This window comes from Passer domesticus, chromosome 3 (genome assembly GCF_036417665.1).
Source record: "Passer domesticus isolate bPasDom1 chromosome 3, bPasDom1.hap1, whole genome shotgun sequence".
Classification (NCBI taxonomy): Eukaryota; Metazoa; Chordata; class Aves; order Passeriformes; family Passeridae; genus Passer; species Passer domesticus.
Genome location: NC_087476.1, coordinates 122,756,489 through 122,782,669, shown reverse-complemented (window position 1 = coordinate 122,782,669; position 26,181 = coordinate 122,756,489). Strand labels below are relative to the sequence as shown.

General features: G+C 42.9%; 1 protein-coding gene and 1 long non-coding RNA gene across 10 annotated transcripts in view; one reads left to right on the top strand and one right to left on the bottom strand.

The window, feature by feature from the left end:
* The window catches only part of PLCB4 (phospholipase C beta 4), a 191,156-nt gene that overhangs the window by 6,702 nt on the left and 158,273 nt on the right, over positions 1–26,181 (bottom strand). For all 9 annotated transcript variants that reach the window (XM_064415698.1, XM_064415699.1, XM_064415696.1 and 6 more), the window contains 9 exons: positions 22,596–22,684; positions 22,047–22,197; positions 19,319–19,368; positions 19,132–19,197; positions 15,845–15,960; positions 11,957–12,032; positions 6,296–6,471; positions 1,572–1,673; positions 396–453 (listed from right to left, as the gene is read on the bottom strand). In XM_064415698.1, coding sequence (XP_064271768.1) covers positions 396–453; positions 1,572–1,673; positions 6,296–6,471; positions 11,957–12,032; positions 15,845–15,960; positions 19,132–19,197; positions 19,319–19,368; positions 22,047–22,197; positions 22,596–22,684 — 884 coding nt within the window. The remainder of the gene's footprint in view (positions 1–395; positions 454–1,571; positions 1,674–6,295; positions 6,472–11,956; positions 12,033–15,844; positions 15,961–19,131; positions 19,198–19,318; positions 19,369–22,046; positions 22,198–22,595; positions 22,685–26,181) is intronic.
* On the top strand, positions 388–6,289 carry LOC135297784 (uncharacterized). The gene is made up of 3 exons (XR_010359729.1): positions 388–540; positions 4,912–5,120; positions 6,041–6,289. It is a non-coding gene; the product is annotated as an uncharacterized LOC135297784 (long non-coding RNA).

The window sequence follows — 26,181 nt, the reverse complement described above, 5'->3', positions numbered from 1 at the left end:
ACATTATTAACAAGTAAAATAAAAACCTGCTTGAAAGATACACATATGTATTGCTGTCTTGCCCCATTTAGGTGGCATAAAACATCACAGGAGGCCTATATATCACCCAATCTTAATAAAAGCTTAATAATATTATATTATTAATTAATAGATGTAATTAATAGATAAATATTATAAATATTGCACACAATACATAGACTTGGCAAACACACAGGAATGAGCAGTAGTTCTGTTAATTCAAAATAGCTTTGTCTTGTATAGATGTCAGATCTTTTATCCTACAAGTATGTCCAACAAAGCGAAGACAAAAATCTACAAGAGCTGGAGTCTCAACACAGAGGAATGAAAAAGAACATCCAGAAGCAGTGCCCAGTGACTTTCAAGGTTATAGTTACCCTTTTTCTCTCTTCCAGAAACTTTTTCGTGTTGCTGCTGTTCAGTTCTCTGACTCGCCTGAAAAAATGAAAATGTTCTCCATGAAGACTCACTGGAAAAAAAGAAGCTCAAAAGCTGCAAGAGAGAGAATCACAAACTCTTCAGGTGTATTTTGTTTTCTCATTATCTGTACCAGGTGGGACTAAGGGCAAATTGTACACTCCTCTGGCTACAGAACTTTACACTCAGGTATTTCCACGTATATTGGCAGTTTGATTGAAGGCTTGACTGCCAATGTGAATGGAGTTTGCTTTTTCCCTCCTCAAGAGTGGTGGTCAAAACTTCAAAACAAATTGTTTAATTAATTTGTGCATCCCTTGCTGCACTCTGCTGTCAGTTTTGTTATATTAAAAGTGCTGTGTGTCTTAAGAGTGGTAATGGAAAAAAATCCAATGACCATAAGCAAAGTTATGCTTATCAATACTGCAAGCTTCTTAAAGCTGCTATTCATGCAAAAATATAAATATACTATTAATAGTTACATAAAATAACTCAAGTGGCTCTTCCTAAGATTTCTGCCATGACAGAGAACAAAAATAGTTCAAACAGTTGACTCAGCCCACAGACCAGAGCTGCTTTCAGATCTGGGAACAGATTTACCTCGGAGTCATTGGTGAGGTCTGACACAACAAAGCAAACAGTTACAGAGGGCTCTGACAGCTCATCCTCCTCAGGAGCAGGGGGTGTGCAGCACCCAAGGGACGTGGGTCAGGCTTTGGCACCAAAATAGCACAGTGCCAAGGAGGGCATGTAAAAAAGGAAACAACGAGCCAGATGGCAAGGCCAAAGTGAAGGGGAAACCCCAAAGGCTTATAAGACATCATTGTGTAGATTCTGCTTTTACTCCTTTCTCAGTCAGGCCCTCATCTCATTGAAAAAGAAAAAAAAATACAATGCTCTGGAAGTACAATAATTAAAATTTAATAGTGTGATTGGACCTACTCCAGTCAGTCAAAGATGATCAGGGCATTAGAGTTATTAAAAGGATAAATATGAGAAAATCACAATTTTTTCCTAAAAGGGTCATCTAAAAATTTATCCAGCACAATCTTTAGACCTTGCTATCCATCCATAAAAGCATGGTTTTAATGGAATTAATCCACAGCATTCTTCCCTTATCAGGAAGGGATACTTACCTCTCCCTTTCAGCTTTGTTTTTGATGGATTTGTCTTGGCTAATGGCTTTGCTGTTCTCCATGGATATTTTAGCCTGGTTGGCACGCATCTCCTTGCTTTCCCTGAGCAAAAGCAAACACAGTCATTAATGCCTGAGGTGCAACTGTTGTGGAGGTTGGCTTCCTCTACACTGGGGTTACTTTTTCCTTGAAGTATTAAGGAAGAGGAAGGAACAAACAATGCTAAAATTCCCTTCCTTTCGGTAGAACTTACACAGTTTGAGCAGACATCCAGAAATCTCCATTTATTCCAGAGAATGTAATTGGAAAGATGAGTTCAAAGCATTTTCACACTTAGAATATTGTAAAAAGATATAAAATACTCTCTTTTCTCCCTATTATATGAGTAGTCCTACTATGAGCTTCTATCAAAAAATGCAATTTGTATTTTACAACCGCCTAAAAAATGTACAAATCCTGCACTCAGAAGGTAACAGCAGTATCAACAGTAATAATGTTTGCTAGTTGTGGTATGAGCTGACACATTTCCTTTTAAAGCTTTTACTTTGGGCCTGTGGGCCTGAAGAGAGTGGTTTAGGCATGGTCAGCCTTGCGTTTGGTTTCTCCTGCTGGCTCAGTGCACCTTTCAGCCTTTCCTGTGAAAAGAGAGAGCTCTAAAAAAATTTTTATTAATGAACTGTGATGCCTTTTTTTTTTCTTTTCCCTCCAAGAGTTCATAAGGTCAAACATTTCCTGAATATAGATTTAAAAGCAGTAGTATCACAGCAAAAATTAGTCTAGGTTCTAAAAAAAATGATGTGTTGTAAACACATTTCACTCCAACAATCCTTTCTTCAAATAAAGGCTTTTATTTTCCTCACTGAAACTGAAGTGATTTTCAAACACACTGTCTTAAGAGGCGTGCTGAAATAATTTATTTTCATTACTGTGCTGAAGGGTATGAAAAAAGTCAGTGTAGGTGTTCAAACTGACTTGGCCTGTTTGCATCAGATCCAACTTTAGAGTGGAGGAAGTTAAGAGGATTAGAGGACTACGTGCATCACTGATGACTGAGAAATGAGGCATTGGCCATGGAGGGGGCTGACAGGGCCAACACATCACATTGTCTCTAGCAAAAACACTCTCCCTCCCACAAGCAGTGGTGATTCCTGGAACTGGAACAAGTAGATAAGCCAGGAAGGTAAAGAGAAGAAAAAGAAAAAGGGATTCTGAAAAATGTGCAACTGCCAAGATTTAGCTGCTGATTCCCTACTGAGTCATAGTGACTGCACCTCTGAAATTTATACAAACATGTCTTTTGAAGGGATACTTAACTTCCAGCATGTAAGTCTATCCTTGGAATTTATATATGTACTTAGATGACATCAAAGTGCATTAACATGTCATTTTCTGACACCAGCATTGTTTGAATAAATAGAAATCTCTTCTTCTATTAAAAAAAACAAAACCCACCACACAATTTCTCTCTCTCTCCCTCAGGTTATTTTATCTGGAGTATGTAATGCTTGTGAATCACAGCCTCAGGTCTCCAATTCCTGAGCTGCTGCAGGATCACCAGCTCCACATCAGCCAAGGGAACTCAGTCTGGGGAGGCAGGGGGCTCAGCACCCCTGGAGCTCAATCAGCTTCAGGTTTTTAGCAGTATCTGCTGCCTTCTGCTTTGTTTTTAAATGAGCCCAACGCACAGACAGGAATTGCTTTTGTGCTGCCATGGAGGGAGAGCACCTTTCGAGCAGCAGGCAGCTGCATCGTTTGAGATTATTGATCTGTGCCACAGCCCTGTGCCCTGTGCTGTGACGCACAGCTGGCGAGCCAGCTCCGAGGGCAGGGCTGAGCACAGCCTGCTGAGAGCTGCCACGCTGCCCTCACACAGCTCCCCTCTGCCTGTGGGCACACCTGAGCTGCCTCCTGGCCTCCAGGGTAAACACGTCTTCCTACACACAATATATGACATGAAAAAGTTTACAAGTTATGAAGTGCGATGCCTCTTTGGGGCATTATCATTCACATTTCAATATTTCACAGTCCAAATTCTTCTGAAATATTCATAGATTCAGACACAGTCTTAAATTTGTTTTTAACACCAAAGTCCCCTGTCTGCACATAATTCCCAAACAAGCAAAACCACACTAAATTGCAGTGAATAAAGCAGAAAGAATATTGAAGGTTGTTACTCCTGGGACAGCTGAACAAAGAGGCTTCTTGGTATTTCTAAGGATGCAAATTATCAGATCTGGTTTTTAGTACCTTTAAACACAGAGCAATACATGGACTGAACACAAATGATTTCTAATAAGAAAGCAAAATCCATTGCTAAGAATATAAGAATCATATACAAGAAATGATAGAGGGATGCTTAAACAGCATACAGACACTTAAATCTAAACCCAAAGACTAAAATAATGAGAAAAAAGCATTTTTAAAACTTTAGGTTTTGCCTGAGTGTATATATACCGGTAGGCTGAAATGACAGTTTCTAGCAAAGTGAGAAGAGAACGTGCAACAATGTATAGAAAAGAAAACAAAATATTACATTTACAGGCCATATATTAGTAAATCATCTTCCAAGCATTCTGATTAATTTCAAACAGGATGGAAAAAAAGACTCAAAAAAAAGAAATTTATGTGATTTCCTGGGCTGATGCCACCAAGTATGACTTAGAGGTACAGAACCAAGGATTGCACCTTCCTCTGGCTAATGGTTTTTGAAGGATGAATTGTATAATAATTTAACAATTTGTGGACTTCTATTTGACTGGGTATGTTTTGCAGGGCAGCCTGAAGAGATGGGTTAACACAGAGATTAACATAAAGATGAGCTCACTACAAGCCTTTTGCTGGGACAATTCTCTGGTGGATGAAAAGCTTGCAGCTCCCAGCATGTGTTCTCTCTGACGCAGAGACACGCTGCTTTTATGCTCAGGAATTTAAAAAAATCATTCCAATTCCTTCTTCAAATGAGATTTGTTTCATTTCTTTTCCCTCCATGATTTTTATGTGAAAGGTGCTGAAGACAATTACGTATGAATCTACATATGGATATATATATTTTGTGTACACACATATTTTATCTCCATATCCTTTTAGGCTGCTTCAGGTAAGAGAACATAGGATAAAGAAATTATTCCTCTACTTACCACCATTTTTAGCACTGTGCTATAAGGCGCATTTAATTTTATTTGATTTCAGATAGGCAGGATGGTTAATTACAAAAGCATTAGTGTCCTGTAACGTCTTTTGTGTGATTATAGCAGGACATTGTATGAAGATAGCACATCAGTCTAATGCAGCTTATCCTGCAACCCCCTTTGACCTCACTTCTCATGGATCTTTCTTACAGCCAGCAGTGCTATAAACACAAGTCCCCAGCTGACAGCCACTCCAAAGGATATTTCTGCATTTTATACTGCTCAGTTTCCAGCCTCCAAATTGAAGTTCCTGGGTAAAGTCAATGCAAACTACCAATGCTTCATCACCTCTGCTGCCATTAAGGAGGTCCAGATGATCTAAATCAGCTAAGAAGCCCATTCCTACATCTACCTGTTGGAGGTTAGGATTTTCTTTTTTTTTTTTCTTTCTCTCAGGGAATTTTGTCCCATTTGTTGCTAAGAGACGATAATGACTGGGTCCCTAAGAGAAACAAAATAAATGGCCAAGGCAGGGGAAGGATGCAGCTGTACTCTCCTAGCTGAGGGGCTTTCTTTTGGAGGGCAGAGACTGCGGGAGATTTTGGCTGGGGGCTGAGGCTGGGCTCAGCTCCTCTGGCTGGCAGGATCGAAGGGGAGAGGCTGCGGTTGCTGTGGGGAGAATTCGCCGCCACTGCGGGGTTCTGTCTGCTGCCATATTCTCCTACTGAAAAGTGATGCGAGGCTCCCAGGAGCAGCTCTTGCTCTGGGACCTTGTCAACACCTGACCTCACTGGAAGGGACCCTCACATCTCAGGGGAAGAGCCAGGACCCCGAGTCCCTCCCCCCTCTGAGGGAGCCTCTCTGGGCCATGCTCGGGAGCTGGGCCGCCGCTGCCCAGCCACGCTGTTCCTCTGCCCTGCTCTGAGGGGTTTTCACTGCACTGTAACCCCACACATGGCTCCTGCTGGAGCTGCAGAGTTTCTGCTGCATTTCCTGTGCCCTCCCAGCCCCGCTCCGCGGTCCCCTCAGCCCCGGCGCTGCCCGGCCCGGCCGCCATCGCCGCGTGAGGGAGACGCGGCCCAGCCACAGCGCCCCCTGCTGGAGCGGGGAGCCACCGCCCGCCCGGCCGGCAGCCAGCAGCGCCCCCTGGTGGCCGCGCCCGGGACTGCAGCGAGGGAACGCGGCCGGGAGCGTCGGTCTGTCTGTGTGTCCGTCTGTCTGACACTGTGTGTCTGTGTGTCTGACACTGTCTGTCTGTTTGTGTGTCTGTCTGTCTGTGTGTCTGTCTGACACTGTCTGTCTGTCACACACAGTAAAGAACTGCTGCTCCTTTCCCCACAGCTCTGCCTGACAGCCCCGCGATTCCAGAGTTATAACAATTTGGAGGGAAGGTGATCACACTTTTCCATTACCAGAGGTTCCCACCTTCCCCAGCAGACCCATCTTTCACCAGGACACCACCTAAACCTTGCACTTCTTCTACTTCCACCGTGCTTTCACCCAGTGCCTTTGGAGCAGTCAATGCAAAGAACTAGAGCATTACACAGAGCACACCTAAACCAAGCGCTCCTGATCAGGCAGCGCTGCCCTGCTCACCTGTCGTGGGAGAATTTCAGCTGCTGGGTTTGCTGCTCGTGGGCATTGATGAGCAGCTTCTTCAGCAGCTCGCACTGCTGGTTCAGGTGCAAGTCGCGGATCTCCTGCTCCTCGGCGCTGTGCGTATTGATCATCTCGGACCACTCCTTGGTGTGCTGCGCCACGATCTCTTTGACCTGCGGGGAGGAAACGCCAGCTTTGTCAGAGGCTCCCAGACACAGCAACTCCTCCTGCTGCTGAAGGGGATGCAAAACCAACACAAAACGGGTTCTAAAGAACACAGCTAAACTGTGAAAAATGAAGTTGCACAAATGCAGCTGCTTCAGAGACAGCAAAGCCACTGAGGGCACTGCTGGAGGGGTATAAAAACGATGTACACCAACCCCCACCATTAAGACACTATTACCTAAAGTGCCCTGAATAGCGGGGATGAATAAATAGGCTCTTCACTGTATTTCCATTGTTTTAACACCTTCTCTAACACCAAGCTAATAATAAAAGAGTTTCACACTTTTGTTGCCAAGAAAAATATATGTATTGAAAGTACTGAACTTAACAATGGAAAAAACTGGTGAGCAGGATTTCTGTGAGGGCTTAAAAATAGCCTTTGATTTTGTGGAGACAGTTTCACAAACACAGAGCATTTACAGAGAAATGCTGTATTTAGTACAACCTGAATCTGAAGATGGGCTACGTGTCTTTGTTTTATAGTCATTAAGTCAGCAGGAAATCTGACAAGTATTCTTCTCTTGCTTATCTCCCAAGCCTCACAAGAATAATGAGATTAAAGTTTTGGAATGTTCCCAAGAGACAGTATTAAGAAGGCTAACTCACCAGAGTTGTTATTATAATATATTGTGCTCATTGATTTCAAAAAGAAGCTAATTGAAAGATATGTTTTATTAACCTTTGATGATTATCTTTGGGTATTTTGACATGCTATCCTACTTTTCCATAAATGGTATACAAAATGTGCCTCCCAATAAATCCATCTTCAGGTGATCATTTCAACTACAACCAATAACATCTGGATCATCTTCCATGAAAGCAAACTTGATCCTTTTTAACAAAAATTGCCACCATTTTGGTTAGAAAGTGAGAGAATTATGCAAACTCCAGCTAAATATCTTGGCTGGGTTTTGCATAATGAAGAACAGATTGTCTTGCACAGAGTGGTGAAGGTGAAAAAAGGGGAGATTTTATCAGCCCCGTTCTCCATTCTGCCCTGGAGAGGCTCCTCTGAAGGGCCTCTTACCTAATGGGATCTAATGAAATAAAGAAGTGAGTAATCCTGGAACAGAGCAGGATGACTACTACTACCTGAAAGCCAGATTTGCCTTAACTATAGCTAAATGGTGGTCTCATATCCCAACAGGTACAAGCAGCTGACAGAGAGCAACCTGGAGTTTTCCGCAGAAAACAACAAAAGGCTTTTGAGGCAGAAGTTGGTATGACTAACACAAGCCCAATTGATCAGAGCGCTTTGGAGTCAGTGTGCCTCCAGCAAAATGAGCCATGCTCCTCTTGGTGCATGTGGGGAAGTGTACAGCTAAGCCCAGAGCCTGTCAACCATGAAATGATGTGAAGGATGTGGTGCAGTTTGTGGGAGTAGTGTTTTTAATAAGGTGTTCATCAGTACTGCCTCCAGAGCCTGAAAAACATGAGGATTCAGTCTTGAAATGAGTACAAAGAAATGCCTGGATGTTGTGAAGGAAGAAAAATGAACTTTTCAGATGGGGTTTTTGAGAGGTTGAGGGGCAGACACCCCAGCTCACCCATGGCACCACCGAAGGTGCTTCAGTTTGGGCCAAGCTTAGCCCACGCTCCTGGTACTGCGGATGGGAAAATGGGGCAGCTCCAAAGCAGGATTTATCACCCTGACACTCTCTGGAAATGCCCCTCTGACATCTCCAGGGCCTCAGGCATCAGGATACCTGAGTTAGGTTGTGTGAATCTCCTCTCAACAGTGACCTCATCTGCTTACCAACCCCCAGGGGGACCTAGGACGGACTTAGGAGAGCTGAAAATCATGGCTGAGGCATTTAGGAAAACACATGCCTTATTTATTTTCAATACAGACTTTCCAGATGGAATCAGCTCCATCCACAGTTTGAATTCAAAATGGTGCAGGTAGATCAGTCCAAAATCCTGGGTGGAATGTGGAGCACAGCACAAAGGGCCTGTGCCCTCAGAACACCCCCACAGTACCAGTGCTAGAAATTGTTAATATTTCCAAAATACAAGTGCTGCCATGTGGCCCAGGGAGCAGGAGGCCGTGTTCACCACCACCACAGGCATTCCAGTAAACAAACAAGAGTTTGCTTTTATTTAAGGCCTCCTTACACTGTAGAGAAAATGCAAAATGAACTTTGCACAAAAAAAGAATAATGACAATAAAAAATAATAAAAAGACATAAAAATAATACAAGACAATAAAAAATAATAAAAAGAAAAATTATAATTAAAATGATAAAATTGTGGAATAAATAGCGGAAGCCATGGTGGAAGTGAGTATTTTGTAACTTAATTGTAGAGAGTTTACAAAACAAACACAGAGGAACAAAGACTCCAGGGCTTTTTGCAAATGAATAATGTGATAATTGTTTTTAAATGGTGAATGTTATAAACCACAGAGGAGCCTGAAGGCAGGAGTTCTGAATCTCAGGTACACTGATACCACAGGATCATATCATATCTCCTAGAATTATTGAGTCCAACTGCCAAAGACAAACCCTGCAAAGTGACAGTGTGGCAATACTTAGATAAAGTATTTAATCTAAGGAGGAGGAAATAATGAGAACACCCTGCCAGCGTTCATGGACAGATGTGCTGTGATGTGCTGCTAATTCCAGAAGCAGCAGGCAGTCTAAGAAGCAGGTACAGCTCCTTGTAAAACAAACTTTCCTGTGAAGCTTGACATGTGAAACTTTCTTCTATTCCATCTCCACCAAGGCAGAAGTCTCATTTCAGGTACAGCAAGATATAACCTGTGAGAAGGATGCAAGGGATGTGCCAAACACCAGTTACAAGACTTTAAACACCCAATTTGACTCAGATTCCAAAGAACTTAAAACTCATGGCCATTAAATCATCTGAAATCCAGTTCTGCTGCAGGTCTGTGACACGCTTCAAAGTTCAGCTGTGGCAAGCTCAGAGAACATCCCTGCTTTTCTCCAATTTATTAGCAGCATAGTTGAAATGACTATTTAATTTGTACTGGGCTGTGCTCTTGTCCTACTTTCTGCTATTAAGGCAGTGTTGCTTGTCCTAAAGGACAGGAAAAACAACCATTAGCTTCCTTCTCTCCTTCCTGCTCTGCAGACCGAGTTTGTGAGCCTGTCCTTTCATCTGTCCCTACACCGCGCCTAAGAGACTAATTAAAATCCTGATAAGGAACCTTCTTTTGCACAGCATATATGCAAGAAGTTTGTTTAGTCACTAAGTTCAAGCAGGAATGATCTTTGAAGTAATCTTTCCTTTTCTTTCCTTTTCATCCTCTGCCTGCTTGATATTGGGACCTACTTTCCTAATGCAGGGGAGTAATTTGCATTTGCTAGGTTAATTGTGTGGGAAGTACACGCTGGGACATTCAGATTTCATTCCAATATTTTATGTCAAACTCGGGCTGGATGTTTACTCATGACAGGAGGAGCTTTGGAGATGAAAAGGTGTCTGCAGGCACGCTGTGGCACAGAGCTGTACTGGAGGACATGAGCTGTAATTAAAGATGAATTAGGTTTGAATCTGATATATCAAAATTAGTGGGCCAAATGCTGAGAAATGCTGAACAACTGTTAATTAATCAAATTCCCACTATATCAGTGTAATGCATTCAGCATCTCAGAATTTAATCTAATTTAATTGCACCTACCTTCATCTAAGATAAGAGTTAATTTCCCTATGGTCTTGAGCACTGTTTTCCAACCCGTTGCTTGCACACTTTTGAATGATCTCCAGGAATAATTCAAGGGGCCACACACAGCAGTTGAAACAAAAGATGTTGGTAAATAATCTGGACAATTTTGATGGAACCACAGACGCTGAAAATCATTAGAGGAATCCTCAGAGGGGGATGACTTGCAGAGGAGTTCTTTGGGAATTATCCAATAATCAGAAGCTTGAAATTTCACATCTTATATTGAAGTCTTACATTTCAAATCCTACATTTAAGTCTCCTTTCAAAATCTCATCCTAAAACCTGACATGGGAGTGGACAAAAAAATCAATCTTTTTTTTCCAGGCATGGATTAAATTAAAGGGAACCGGTTTGAAAGCAGGATTTTGAAAGGAACAGGACTCAGAAACTGAATATATTCGTGGGAAGGGAGAACATGAGTCACATTTATTGGATTTGGAAGATTAATGAACATTTGGATGTTCCTTGTGTACAAATGACACCTAACTCCAGACTATGAGTGATACAGGTGAGAGAGAGATCAGAGCAAATAAATTTCTGTGTAATGCAATTTCAAATGAGTTTTGGAGCTCACGTCTGGATGATTGGGAGCCAGTGCTCCTCAGGGAGTTTGTTTCACTAAGAGAGGAATGAATTTTTTTTTGTTTTCTGACTTAGCAAATTTGCTTTTGGTTAAGGGAAAGGGTTCTGGACTTTTCGTAGGGGAAGAAGACAGAGAGATAAGAGAGTCCTTTAGGTTTTGCACCTGGGAGGTTTGCTACATCTACAGCTGAGAGGGCAGCAGCAAGAAAGCAAACCTTGTTTAGAAAATGAGGATCTTCTCCACATGAAATAATAAAATAATAAAATATTATTTCATGTGGAAAAGAGAATAAAGTTCAAAGAAGGCAAGATCAACATTAACTTGTTCTAGCTCAAAGGTGTGACTGTGTTTGTGTGTGTTCTCTGTTCTTGTCTGATTCTTTTCACGGGTTTCAGCTTTTTCTGGGGTCAGCCTCCAGCACTGTCCTCCCTCCAGCTGATTTGGTACAGGGTGAGCCTCCTGGTGTCCCTGCCACCTCCAGTCTGGACAGCTTTCCAAAGCTGTCAGCAAGTCCTGGATAAGCCTCCCTAAGGGACAGGAAGTCAGGGGACACAGCAGGGGGACAGGAGGACAGAGGAAAGAGCTCTGAGCAACTCCAGGGGAGCCAGGAGCTTGAGAACAGCTTTTCCAAATCAGCTGAGGTTGAGGCCCAGGGCACTTTTATTCCCCAGGACCTTGGAGAAAACAAAGCAACGAAGCCATGGGAAAAAACCAAAACAAAGCAACACTAGGAATAAGAAGGCATTTGGTTCAAGAGCAACTTGGGCTCCTCATTCCCTAAGAAAGTGACTGCCAAGGCAAGGCAACAATGATGGAAAATGAAATAGAGACTTCTTTATGGATGTATTTTGGGAATGTATTTAGCATCCAAATTTCATATAACACATATTCTTTGTTTAACTGGAGCTGACACAAATGACCAGTTTCACTTCACGAGGCATGAATATGGTGCTTTCTTCAAAAATTTCAAAACAGCAGGAAATTGATGTTGCTTCAAAAATTTTTTTAAGAAACACTTTTAGACACTCAATTACTCCTATTCTTTTCAACATGTTATTATTGCTGAAAATTATTCATATACTTCCAAGAAAATTAACTACCACTTGGGTCTCAAAATCTCTCTTTCAGAAGTTGCCTGTGTTAAAATTGGCTGTTTGCTTACCTTAGATTTGTGATCTGATGTTAGTGTCTGAATTTTAATTTCCGTTTCTTTCTTCAATTCAACGCAATTACTTCCTCTAAAAAAAAAAGAAAAATTGCAAATGTGTGCCACAAGTTAAACATCTCCCCATTCAGTCAGCGCTTACTAATTAAAATGTTAATCAAAGTTGAAGTGCTGCACCATATTGGAATGAAATTATTTCTTCTGGCAATCCATTCACAACTTACAAAATATTGTTGGATTAATGATCAGTCAATTCAATGACCACATGATTAATTCTAGATTGGCCCAGCAATTATTCTGTTGCTGAGGATGTGTCAGGCACCTCCATTTATGACACTTGGTTCCTTTTCCAGGCTCGTAATGCCTTGCCAAGAGAAACCAGTTTCTGCCTGAAAACTTACAGGCCTATCCTTGCCATGATTTTAGACTCTGTTTTAAAAGTGATTTGGTTACTTACACTTGGTTTGAGGCAGAGAAAACCATGCAATCTGAATAATTACCTCCCAGGGTGATGTGGGTGCACTAAATGTACACCTACAGAAAGAGTGGGTGTCCCTCTGGGAGAATGAGTGACTGCAGAGGAGGGGCCTGCAATAAAACAGGATCTTGGGAGAAGTCTGTTAGGACACCACTGCCACACTTCTGAGCTGGATCAGCCCCTGATGCAAAGTGATGCAGCTCTGGGTCTGGGCAGGGACACGTTCATTTATCAGCTGGCCCTGATAATGATGGTCACTGCTTGACTGCAGCAACATTAATCCGTGTTTGCTCCAGAAAAGGAGATTTATGAAACTCTTAACAAGTTCAAATCCTATTTTCATATCAAAGTACGGCTAAACTTATGGAAATTAGCAGAAAATTTTATCATCAGACAGCACCAGGAAAGCCCTTCCTGAAAATAGTGTGTCTTGTTTTTCCAAGGGCCACCAGTAATTTATTTTCTACCCAGAGCAAGGGAAATTTTGTAGGTATTTCTAACACTGATTTGACACTTTGGAAGCAATGTAAAGTCACACAGAGAGGTTCTGGCCACTGTTACCTCTGCCTGAAAAACCCAGCAGCTGAAAGGGAAGTGTCTTTGATAACTGGATCAGGGTGTGGCTGCCATGGAATATTGGGTTTGTTGATCAGCATGGAAGACATTGACTCTTAGGTGTGAATCAGACACACTTTATCCCAAAACAGCCTCCTTAGTTCATCACTGGACTCTCCAGAATCCCAGACATCCAAACCACCGGCTGATCCTGCCTCTGGAAACAAAGCTTTCATCATGTGCCAAGGCAACCCCAGCCAGTTTGGAGCCCGGGACAACAGAAAATGGGATTGCCCCAGCTGTGGTGGCACAGCCATGGCTGAACCACGGAGTCCCAGCTGGGGACAAAGAGCCAGGGCCAGCCCCAGGCAGGGTCACCTGCCCAGCTCACACACACACACACACACTTGGATTTCTGGGCAGTCCCAATCAAGCAGAAGGATCCCTGTGTGCCCTGACTCCAGTTCAGAGTGGAACACAACCATACCTATGCCCATATGCCTCTCTGGGATTTGTAAGCATTTCAAGTGCAGGACAGAAATAGCACAGGGAGCAAAATCCTGTCCATCTGTCAGTGAATTAGCATGTGATTAAAAAAATCCTACTTTGCTGAACAATATGCACTTGGCATTTGTCACACCATGTGGCAGAAATGGACTGCAAAAAAACTGCACAACAAGATCAGAAGAGAAAGCTGTCTCTACACCTATCAAAGGCCTTTTTATCAGGAAACAATCTGACAATTTCAATATGAATGCCTTGAAAACGTGTTCTACAGACTCTCTTACAACTTTTACTCCTTGCAAATGCTCCAGAATGATAGCCAAGGAAATGGAGCATGTCCTGTACTCAGTGAACCCAGGACTCTGGATTCATCAATTATTTAAGTTCAATAAAATTTCGAAGTGTCCACCAATGCATTCACTTTTAAGCACGTCCTTTAATGCTCTGCACAGCTGGGGTGGCCATAAGTACCTTGCAGAACGGGCTTTCAGGGCTCACCATGAAGGAGCCCTTAGAATATTTTGCTGTGGCATTAAGAAGTGTTTTCACAGCAAGTCTGTCAGATACTGACTCTGATTTGGCTGTTAATCAGATGTATGCAGTTAGTCTTGTAAAGCTGGAAGAGCCATCAGGTGACTGAGAGCTCTGGAGTCCATGGAAAGCATGGAATTGGGGTAAGGAACAGTGTCTGGCTTTGCACTGAGGCTGCTTCTGGAGTGGTCATTTCCAATTTTATTTTTAACTCATAATTTGAAACCAGCATAAAGGCTTTGGTGTCCATGCATTATAAAATTAAGAAAAGATGCTGCAGGTAGCCAACGAAGTGACCTCAAACAGTGGATCAAACTATGGACTGCTTTGATACTTGTCCCCTTTTGGGGTGATCTGGAGAGCATTGTATCCCCATATTTATTGCACAGAGACAGCCATTTCCACCTTGAACTGCCTGGCACACCTTCCTTGGCTGTTTTGTCTGCACAGGCAGAGGCACTGGCTCCTTCTCAGGCCAACAGGAACACTGAGATTCTTAAACCTCAGAGCACAGGGGAACCTTTCTGCCCCCACAATAATTATGGTGCAATGCCCAGAGCTCATTTCTCTGCCACTGTAGGAAATAACCTGACTGTGACTACAAATCCAGCTGTATCAGTAACCTTCTGCTGTGTTACACTCAATGAAATGGAATCAAAGCCACATTAAATTGATCAGTCCTGCAGCTGTCCCCTCTCTGCTGGGAGAAGTAGTGATTTCCTGGAAGGAACTCCATAGATTATACGTATTTGTGTGCTTACAGCTCCCCTGTCTTGAACAAAAAGGTACAGCATGACCTGTGAGCTTCCAATAACTTAGTGAGGAGAATTCTCCTTACCTGGTTTACTTCTGACAGTCCTGCTTCTGTTCCTTTGGCAGTTTACAACGTGTGCTCAAAACCCTCCCCCATTCCAAGTAATTTATAGAAAAAGCATTATTGGAAGAGCCCAGTGCCAAGCAGGCATCCATGTTCAGGGTTCAGTGAGTGAGCTGCTGCCAGCTGCTGTTGCCAGATGACAACAATGTGAAATTAGGAGCAACTGTCAGCATAGCTGGCTTTGGAACTGAACTAATTCCTGCTGTCTTGATGAAATTCCAGTGACACGGGAAAGGTGGAGAGGAGACTGCTGCCAGGTGAGCAGCAAGGCAGCAGCAGGTCCTGCCACTGAGCTCCAAATTAGAATTAGACACTCTAGTAAATTATCAGTGTCTTCCAGGAACCTCTCTGGACAAACAGGGGACTCACAGAACCTCTCAGGACAAACAGGTAACATCCCAGACCAGCCTGTGCAAGTCAAAACAGCTCTATCCAGTCAAAGGAGTAACACTCATCTATCCCAGCTGAGCATCTGTAAGTTTTTTGTCAAAAAAAATTCAATTTAACAGCACAGCAAGAGTCTATTATTTTCAAACATCCAGGATTTAAAAGCCAGCTTTTCCCCTAAAATGAAAACATTGCTGGAGTTTGTGGAGTTGCTCTATCACTTTCTGGTGACAGAGCTGTTGAGGACATTAGTCTGCTCTCACTGAACTCAACATCCCTGGGGAGTGCAGTGAGAGCACACCAGACCACAGAAATAAAATCAGAGGCAAATCCTTTGCTTTTACTTTTAAAGTTCTGACAGCAGCAGACTGGAGAAAGGCAGAGTGAGTCCAGCATTTATGGCCCATTACTAGAGCTCATTCTCAGGCTGAAGGATGATGCTGCTTCAAGCTACAATGCCCTTTTTTATTGAACACTTTATTCCAGACCACAAAAGCATAAAATATCAAATCTATTTTAAGTCTGAAGAAAAATAATTTAAAAAATATCTTACCCCTTCTTCTTCATTGCCTTCTCCAACATTTTCTCATATGACACCTTTTCTTTATCATACTGGGCCACTATTTTGTCAATCTGTGTGCAGTGCAACTTCTGCATGGCACTGTGCTCCTGGAAAACAGCAGGGCCTTACCATTAGGTTGCTGGATTTTTGATGGGCAATTTCCTTACAGCCTAGAAAATATCAGTGTACAAACAGACAGTTTTGACAATGGAATTTAATCTGGTCTAGCCCTGTGGTACTAAACAGTCCAGGTATTCCACCACAAGCACTAAAACATTTCTTCTTTGAAAAATTAAAATCTGCGGTGAACCTTAAAAATATGGTATATTTTAGAACAAAGCAATGATGGGGAAAACAGTCATCTGTTGGAATAAATGTGCATTTAAGTACAACTCTGAAGGTCAGGCCCACGATCCCCAGGGACAGCAGCACTCTCACCATTAACAAATCCCACCTTGTGGCACACATCTCCTGTGGCAAGTGACAGCAAGCTGGGCAACACAACTTAACTTTCTATTTTCCTTTGTCAGAACAGCAGCTCATAATGATGCAAATATTTGACCAGCACAGAGAGCAGCAAATATTAAATTTACACTGCAATAGGAAAAATGGTTCTTTCATTCATGTTATTTTGTTAATACCCACATGCCCTGCATTTTATCCAATTGGGCAAAAAGAACCTCATTAATTAAAACAGCTTCACCCAGGACTTTATGTTTATTTTTTATAGCTCTTTTTGCATCTTCTCCACACTTGCTATTCTACTGCCCTTTATTGTTATTATTCTCTATACACCTTTGCCTTATCACTGTTTCTTCCTCTAAAAATGCTAATTAAATACTTTTACACTCACTTTTACCAAAACATTAATACCAATGCTGCAGTGCTTTCAAAAATCCAGTACTGGGCTGTAGCCCAGCACTCCAACACCTGCCAAGCAGCTCCCCAGGGAACACACACAGCTTCCAAGAGCTGCATTCAGAGTGGGGAACTGAATTTGCTGCTCCACAGAGGATTTAAAGGGAAGCACATTGCTTCTGTCAATATTCAAACATGCCAGCCTCTGCAGGGGGTGTTTGCAGTGACGAACCAGGCAGGGAGAACAGGGACAGAGAAAAGAATGACTGAGCTTGGCTACACCAGCCAGCCCCAGGTGGAGTGACTGAGAGCACCTCTGAAAATACCCACCCCCCGAAGGAGCAGAGCTGCCCAGTTCCTGCCACACAGGACTAAGAACAAACTCTGCAAAGCATAAGACTTCTGCCCAAACTCTAAGAAACAGGAGTGTTTTTTGTAGCATCTTTTGTTTTCAACTGCAAAGCTTCAGTTGCTAACATGTTCCAGGCTGATTCAGAACAGGTCTGCAGGTAGAAGTCTCCTCAGGTAGGTTCTGGTGATCTCCTCAAGCCCACTGCACACCTTTCACATGAATATATTCACAAATGACATGTCATTACAAACTGAAGGCACAGTGCTCTGAGAGGCCACCTGACTGCTAGAGAAAGACTCAAATCCCAGCAAGAGCATCCATGGGAAAAGAACAGAGTCATACACTGTTCCTCTGGGAGCAGGGAGTGTGTGTGTGCAGAAATCCCAGTGCAGGCTATCCAAGGGAAGAGGGAATAAATTCCCATGGTACAGACTGTTATTCCTGTCCAGTATCTCTCCAAAGCAACATAAATACTGTGCACAGCTGAAAACTGAGGTCTGGAGGATTCTCATTACAGAATACAAGGATGGGGAAATAAGAAGATGGAACTAAATTTCCAGTTCAAGAATCCATGTTGCAGAACTTTATTTGTCTAGAGTCCCCATGTCTTTTGTATTCCTACTTCTGCACTGTGAAATGGAGATTTTATTAATGCTTTTTTTTACTAGGCTTTAATTCAAACTCTACATATTTTCAATGTCAATATGAACGTGCAGCAGATGAATTTGGGGATTTAGGTCAATTATGCAACTGTGGTTACTGTCTAGAACAATATGAAATTCCTCAAGGGGCACTTGTGGCCATCCCTGTTGTGTCTGGCACTGCTAGAACTGTGGAGCACAATCCTCTGCTGAGCTGCTGGGCTGGTAGGGAATAAATCAAGGTAATCCCTCTCTATCCTTCCTCTTGTCTCTAGCCCAAAGAGCACAGAAACTGACAGCTCTGAAAAACATTAAAATGAAGTAGGGGCCCATAAAAGCAGGCTGCTAAAAAGTGAAGTTGGCTGACTGAGAAATGTCCTTTGCCCAGCTGCCTGTGCTGCCACCCCAGGTCATTCCCCTAAACAGTACTCACCATTTAACATGATAAAGAAGAGATATAAACTAAAGGTCATCATTCACACACATCAGCTGCTCTGTAGCTGAATATAAGATATGGATATTAATTCATACTGGGAGATTAAGGAGATTCATACTTCAGGGAATGTAGGCAGGGAAAACTCCACCTCAAAAGCAGCCAAATGCAGGTGTTTTTACGGATGCATTGTTTAAAAAATGGCATTTCTGCACAGTATGCAGAAGTGACTGGACATATTCTTTCCAAAGACTGATACCAGAAATGCCCAGGCAACCACATGGCATCAGATCTGCAGTGGAATTCATAAGCAAAGAGTGCAAGGGAGGCTGCCCCAACAGCCCAGAATGGATTTGTGGATTTCCTCTGCCAAAATTCCCAACCTGAGATATTTTCCTCACTTACTATAACTCTTTCTGTCACAAGAGTAGTGGTTTTCTAATGGAAGAGGGCAGGGCAAAGTTGGCTGTGGTTTCCTACACGGAGTGTATTTGTGGCAGAGATTTGTGGAGTGTAATTGTGGTGTCACTGCCAAGAAACAGCTGGCTCTGAAGTGGTTAACACAGACACAAATAAGCAGGACCAGGGCTCTGCATTTCTCAGCTACACACCCCAGCTCTCTCTGGTGATTCTGCAGTTTCTCCAGTGCCTTCCTCATTGCAGCACCTCCTGCCTCCCATCATGACTGCCTGGTTCTCCATGTTCCCTGTCAAAAAGTCATGCAAGGGGAGCAAGACAAACCCCTCCCCTGACAAAGGTGAGCCTTGAGTGTTTGCACGGGTCACACAAAGTGCAGCCAGCCCCAGGCAGGCATACCAAGGGCTGCCAGGGGGAAGTGTGCTCCCTGCAGCACATTTCAGCCCATTTAAAACATGCATGCCCTCCTGGGAGTCCCACTACCACCCCTTAGTCTTCCCTATAATTTAATTAGGAGCTGCCTGTGCTAGTGAGCAACTGCTTAAAATCGGGCTCAGAGAACCCTTAATGATCATACCTTGGCATGCTTCTTCTTTAAGGCATTCAGCTCTTTCTGCTGCTTCTTTAAATGCTTTATATAAGCCTGAAAAAGGAGAAGCTGGATCAATTTTTATGTGGCCATATTGACTTTAGCCAGGTAAAATCCTGGCTACTTACAACAAAAAATCAGGAGCACCTCCTGAAAAGCTTGTGTCAAGACTTACCTTCATTTGCTTTAGATCTTCTATCTTCACTTGAGGAATGAGGTCTATACCTGGGAAGGTATTGATACAGTTTATCTAAAACTTCATACATACTAGTATATCTCATATTCAAAGTTTTAGCACAGCAACCTACATTTAACTTAACAACTAATTAATTAATTAACGTTTTTCACCACATGAAAAAAATTGTCACAGGTTAATGGGAAAATTATGCATCAAGATCTAGCTAAGATACAGTAATTTCCTTTGCCCATGTACTCTTCAATCAATTGCCTTGTGGAAAAAAAATTGAATCAATGAGTGTAATTTAATCTCTTATGGTTCTGGACTGAAGTGTCAAAACACAGCAATCTAAGGATTGAAAAAAGGTCATTTTTGCAAACACAGCAAACCATTTATGAATATTAAAACACCTTCAGAATTTTGGTCCCTAGCTGGAGATTGCTCTGGCACCACTGCTTGCAGTGGGGAGGTTTCTTGGGTAGGGCTCCCCATGACTACAAAACTGGGGCTAGGTGTGCTTCTCCTCAGGTTAAAACACAGGAGGGAAAATTAACCTGCAGCTTGTGTGGTAACAAAAATAAAATTTGCATTTTGCTTAATACCAGGCTACGGGAAAAGAAGCAGAACTGTGCTCCAAGTCCAAAGGAGAGTTAAAAAATGAAGGAGAAAACCAAAAGAAGTGAAAATTCGAATGAGATTTCAATCATACAAGACTAACAGCACTATGTAGATGAATGAAAATGTTTTGGTCACCTTAACTGCAATGCAAACAAAACCTGATCTCATTTAATGTTTATGCTTTAATAAATGCTTTGTGAGATATTAAGGGCTTTTTAAAAACTACTAAGCACATCCTAGATGAAAGTGTTACTAAAAATGTCAATACAATGCCACGGGAGTTGTAATTTTCAGGTGTTCCTGAGGTTTCACACAGAAATGTTGGCCTGAGTATTAATATACTGCAAACATATTTAGTTAATGCTAAATAATAATAGTGCTCTTAATAATGTCTGTGGACTGTAAGGTTTCCCTTGTATGAAAAGGGCTTTCTGGCTTTTAAGGTGAATTTAACTGGAAAATGCTCAGACTCTGCAAAAGCCAACAGAAAGAGGGGAGGGGAGGTAGGCAATCTCCTTAGGGAATATGAATATTTTCTTTTCTTAGGAGCATAAGACTCTGCTCGAGTATATGGTATCAAGATTACTCTAGTAAATGAGACAGGAGCAGACGTAGGCACAGATAGAGGCTGAAGTTTTCCAAAACACAAGTGATCTGACTCTTACTGGAAATGTGAGACCAAACAAACCCACATTCTTGTGCCTTTGAAAGCCTTCCCCATTTTGCTGCTCACGTAATTCCTAACAGCAAGATGAGCTGTGTGTTTTAACAGTGCTAGAATTATCCATATCCCAGTAACTCACAGAGATAAGAAACACGAAATAAGGATCATTACAGGGGATATAGACATGAGCAGCTCTATTTTAACATGCAAGAATAGGGATGGAAATTGCAGTCAGCAAAGTGTTAAGCACTGAGACCTCGTGCCTGCATCAGGCTGCTGGGTTTCTAAACAGCTTCCTCAGGATTTTATTTTAAAGCATTTACTGCACAGAACCACTACACTGAACATTTCCTTAGCTGAGGTCTGGCTCCATGGCCAGCAGGACTCTGTGATCAACCCCAGCAAACTCCATGCTGGATTAATGCACACTAAAGCTAGCACTTGTGCACCTTGTCATGAGACATGAAATGAAAACACCCGGCTGCACAGTGACCCAGGGCCACACCAGGGAAGAACTTCTGGAGGAGTTCAGGTGCCAGAGACAGCCTGAGGCTGTGATCCACTGCCAGCAGTGACTCCAGAGAGATGGCACTTGGGTTCCCAGGAGATCCCTTCCCAAGAGTGCACCCAGCCACGTGTGCTTCAATGTGAGACAAGGGCCCTCTGTGCTCCTCCTCCCTCCTGGCAACACCTCTGGGCAAGCTGGAGGAGTGAGGGAACCACATCCCAACTCCTGGGGCCCACTAACAGAAATATTTATTGTCTTTCATCCAGCTGTACAAATTTGCTTTCTCGCTTAATCTTCATTACCTGTGATGATATGGGAGAAACAAATAATCCCATTTGACTGTAAAAAATGACTTTGTAGAGTGAACGGTGAAGAGTTGGGAAAAAATACTTATTCACTTATAAATGAGCACAATTAAAATTTTTTTTTACAATAAATATGCCATTTCCATAATCACTTTTCAGAGTAAAACCACACTGTGAAAACATTTCTAATTGTTGGGAAATCTCTACAGAATCCAGTGAATTCTAAATACCTTTAATTACTTAAATCTGCAACCCTGCCAAGGGATTTGTGAGGGGAGAGAAAAAGCAGAAGAGTTTCTGTGGACTATGCTAGTTAATAGTCACTTCTGTTGGCACTCCCCCAGGAATCCTTACTAGTAAACTACTCCCAGAGCCACGCAGGTTATGTGTGTAACACACACATACAATAAAAGCCCTAGCTGTATACCAGAGTGTACAGCCACACGAAGAGGTCACCTGGTGAAATAAAGCTGCATCACCTTCACACAGCCATTTCAGCAACGCACTAAATCCGTGTGCAATTAGCCAACTCCCCGTGGCAGGGTGCTGGGAATGACTGCGAGTGCAGAGGGAAAGCTGACCATGAGCATTGCTGTGTGCTCTGTGAGAGCAGAGGGAGGGGCTGGGTACCTTTCTTGGCCTCCTGGCCAGAGCCAAAGGCTGCCGTGGTGCTGGGCCGGAGCTCCGAGCTGCTCTGGGGGGTGACGTTGGCTTTGGGATTGTTGGCTTTGCCTTTCCTGTCGTTCTTTGAAGTGTCATTTGGTACATCAGCTATATCACTCTGGAAGAAACACCAGAAGACATTCATTGTTCTTTGGCCTGTAGTGCAAAAAGCTGGAGAAATTTCTGAATGGCTTACTGTAAACATAATGAAATTGCAACACATTTTCAAACAAGACCATAGTAAAGCATTTGTAGCCTATTCCAAATAGCTACTTACTAAAATACTTGATCACAAACTTGGTCCCCATTTATTAAAATCTCTCCTCCTAAAGGAGGTATTAATGTGATCCATGAAAAGCCAGCCAGTATTTCAGTAAATGACATAAGCCAGACAAAGAAGCTTATATTTGAAAATGAGAAGTGGTAAGGTGCATTGATTGGAGAAGGAACAGTTCACTTTAAATAAAGAACACAGCGTGGACAGAAGTGGGTGTGCTTGCCATTGATTCTACTTACAGTTTCAATGCCCATAGCTCTCATTTGGTCTGCTCTTTTTTCTGTGATAGACAAAAATTTCTTTGGATCTGATAAAGCATCCACAATATCTGTAAGAAAAAAAAAAATCAACTTTTTGTGAGCTTTAGAGGCCTCTGGAAATGAGCATTTTACAAAAGCTTTATTCTGTCCCTGTTATTATGAGACATGGCTTGCAACAGGAGTCCAGCTTTCTGCAGTGAATTTGGCAGGACTGGAAGTGCTTATTTCCACAGCACCTGGAACATGGAACAGTTCTTAGTGCACCGAGGTGTGGTTTTAATCCTTTAGGAAAACCCAGTGACTCTGTCAGACTGCTCTAAGTTCCTCCCAGTTACTGAGTGCAGACTGGGAGAGCAGATGGACCTCCTGAGGCACAAAGCACAACTCTGTCCCTTGGCTGAGGGTGCTGACTGCCTCAGGACTGCAGGGACTTGCAGAAATGCCATTCTATCTCCAGCTAAAGAGCAGTGTCAGGTGGATTAAAGCAATCAGGTAAATCTGTTCTCAGCAGCCTTGGTGACAGTCCATGTCTGGGACATGACAGGCTGTGAAATGCTTTTGTAGGCATGACCAGCACCTGGATCTTGCACATGACACAGAACCAGCAGTGGTACCACAGCCTGGGCACCACACACATCACTGAATTGTTTCCAGGGCAGTGACAAATGTGCAAGCACAGCTTCACAGCATGACAAAGCCCCAGGAATCTTTAATCTCTTCCTGTGCTTAACTCCAACAGTCAAAAAAAAAAAAAAGTGAAAATATCCAACCCATCAAGAGGTTTGGCAAGAAACTTCTTGTTCAAAGTAGGGGCTGGGCTGTATCATCTCCCTCCCAGCCTGAGCTGTTCTGTGGAATGCTCCTCTGAGGCCTCAGCTCAGACAGGCCCCCCATTCCCCCAGAAGTTGTACTAAACACTCAGCACTGCCCTTGAGATCCACACGAACAGGCCAGCTCCAGCAACTGCTGTGACCACGATGTCTCCTGGAACTCACTGCACACAGACAAAAGCCATCTAGGATTTCTTTTTAGCCATGGCAATGGCTGGTGGCTGAGCATGGAGTGTTTCTCCTCTCCTAACTCATTAAGGATGTCCTTCTGTCCTTGGCACACATTTCCAGTGCAAACCCAGGGCTGCCCAGCACCGTGCTGGAAACGTTTCAGCTTCACCTGGACACGGAACCTGGTGCTCAGGAGCTGCAGGGGGAATGCCCAAGGTGTTTGGGAGAGCAGCAGCACCTCTGGGCTGTGCAAGGAGCCACACCAGCACTCCCCAAGGCTCAGCACCCCTGGGGGAGCTGACTCAGCCCTGCCCTCTGCTTTTCTGAGCCCCCCTTCTGCCCAGGGGGGTGAGCTGGGCGTGGGGAGCAGCATGCCAGGGAGAGCTGCAGTCAAACACAGGACTGAGAATCACTGGAAGAGTGCACCAACCTGACTCCAGGCTTGCTCACTGAGTTCTAGAATAGAAATGTGGAGAATGCTGCTTCATTTGCACCAATTTGTGACATTACTGTGGTTTTATTGGGAACAGAGGGGCTGATGCAAATAAACCACGGGAAATTGCAAAGCTATAAAATAAAAAAAAGGAAACCACATCTTTTAAAGCCTACAATGCATCACCCATTCTAGTTATTATTCAGGGCACATTTTAAAATCTTACTCATACAGGTTAAAAGAACAAAAAAGAAAGAAAAAAGAAAGTAAGCAGCTACTGACTTGAGCTCTACCTTCCCACAGGTTTGCTAGAACTACCATGGAGATCCTAATGATAGCTCACAAAGCAACGAGAAGCTCACTGCAGATGAGAAGTAATTAAAAACCACGTGCCAGCAGAATACTAATGATTCCACCTGAGTGTCAGGAGTTATTGCCCAGGTGTTCACCATGCTGCTGCTGTGGATCAGGGAGGAAAATACACCAGGCACATCGAGCCTGGGAAGGGAGAGGAGAACCAGAATGGAGCTCATTAGCTCCTGCTCATGTGGAGGCAGCTTTTCCACTGCTGACAGTAACCTACAACCACCAGCCCTGTTCCAGCAGCATTTTGCTGTACCAACACTGTGACTTAGGGGTAGCAATGTTTTCCCACCTCTATCAAACAAACCACCCACGGCACTGCTGACAGTGCAGCACACAATTTGTAAATTCTAAACTGGTGTTGAGGTTTTGGAAAACAAGTCTTTCACTTCTGCAAGTGCAGAATGCAGTTTTTAAAAGAGACATTAAACAAATATTTTCTCCTTGTGCGTGCAGCACACTCAGCAGCTCAAGCCACATCAAACACAGTGCTAAGTTTAAATTCTATTCTTAGGAAAAGTCTGGTGCCATAGAACATCAATCCCAAACCAGAAGCACGTCCTTGGCTGAGAAAATATTTCAGCTGAGTCACTTGCTGCCAAAAGCTTCAGTTCAGGTAGGAATTAAAGGGCACTTAAACATGTCTCTGAGACTGATGGGTCAATTACCCTTGAGAACCTCAGGTTTAGGCAGAAGCTCACATTTCTCTCAAGACAAGGTCCCTGCAGTTAAATACTGTGGATGACACGTGCTGCATCCTGGCATGGTGGTGCTCCAAGGCCTGTGGCAAACCTCCAGCTGACTTGCCAGAAACCAGGATTTCTCATGTGAGCAACACAAATGCTCCTGTAAACCCTTTTTTCCATGAAATGTTGTTACTGAACTCTCAGACTGTCAATTTTTTAAAGCCTGGATAAGCATCAGTCTTGAACATAGGTTAGGTGAAGCTTCCCTTCCTCCAGTTTCTACTGTGGAAATCACACTCAGAGAAGTGCAGCCAGCTTTGCATGGCAGCAGGTCTGAAATAGGCTTTGTGAGGAGAAAAACACTGGTTTGATCAATATCTTTCATCAGTAACCCCTGAGGGAATTGCTGCAGAGTCACAGCACTCACGTTTTGTGCAATTCCTACTTCACAGTTTTAAATGGTTTATGTATTGTCCAATGCACAAGCAAATTTCATCAGGGGCACAGAAGCCCCTTCTGTCAGGGGGAACTCAAGCATTACTCAGGTTTCAGAGGTGTAATGATTATTCTCAGCTCTTTGTCCCCACACACACGTGGCAATCTGCCACTGCTCAGTGCAAGTGACCACAGCTCTGCCAACCCGATCTTGGAAATACTCACATGAAAATAACTTTCCTGAGGACTCAAAAACAATTAAACCACACTAAAGACACGTAAAATCAGGAGAGAAAAATGCAGAGAGGTCCTGGATGCTGAATGATTTCACTGACCTTTTACAAAAATACACCAACTTTCCCAAGAACATAGAACTGGTTTCGTTTGAAAGAAACTATGTTTCTGCATGTAAATTTTTTTATACTTATAGGCCAATCAATATAGATAAAGTACATCCTAACCTTACAGATATTTATGTCAGACAATATGTAACAAAAGACTCTAAATTGTCAACAGAGAAAATCAAATTGAGCTAAGTAGTAGTAGCTTATTTTCCACATTATTTTCTCATTTTAGTACACTAATGCTTTTATCATCAAGAGAGGCAGGCACTTGGTAAAAAGCAGCTTCCTTTGCTCCATATCCAG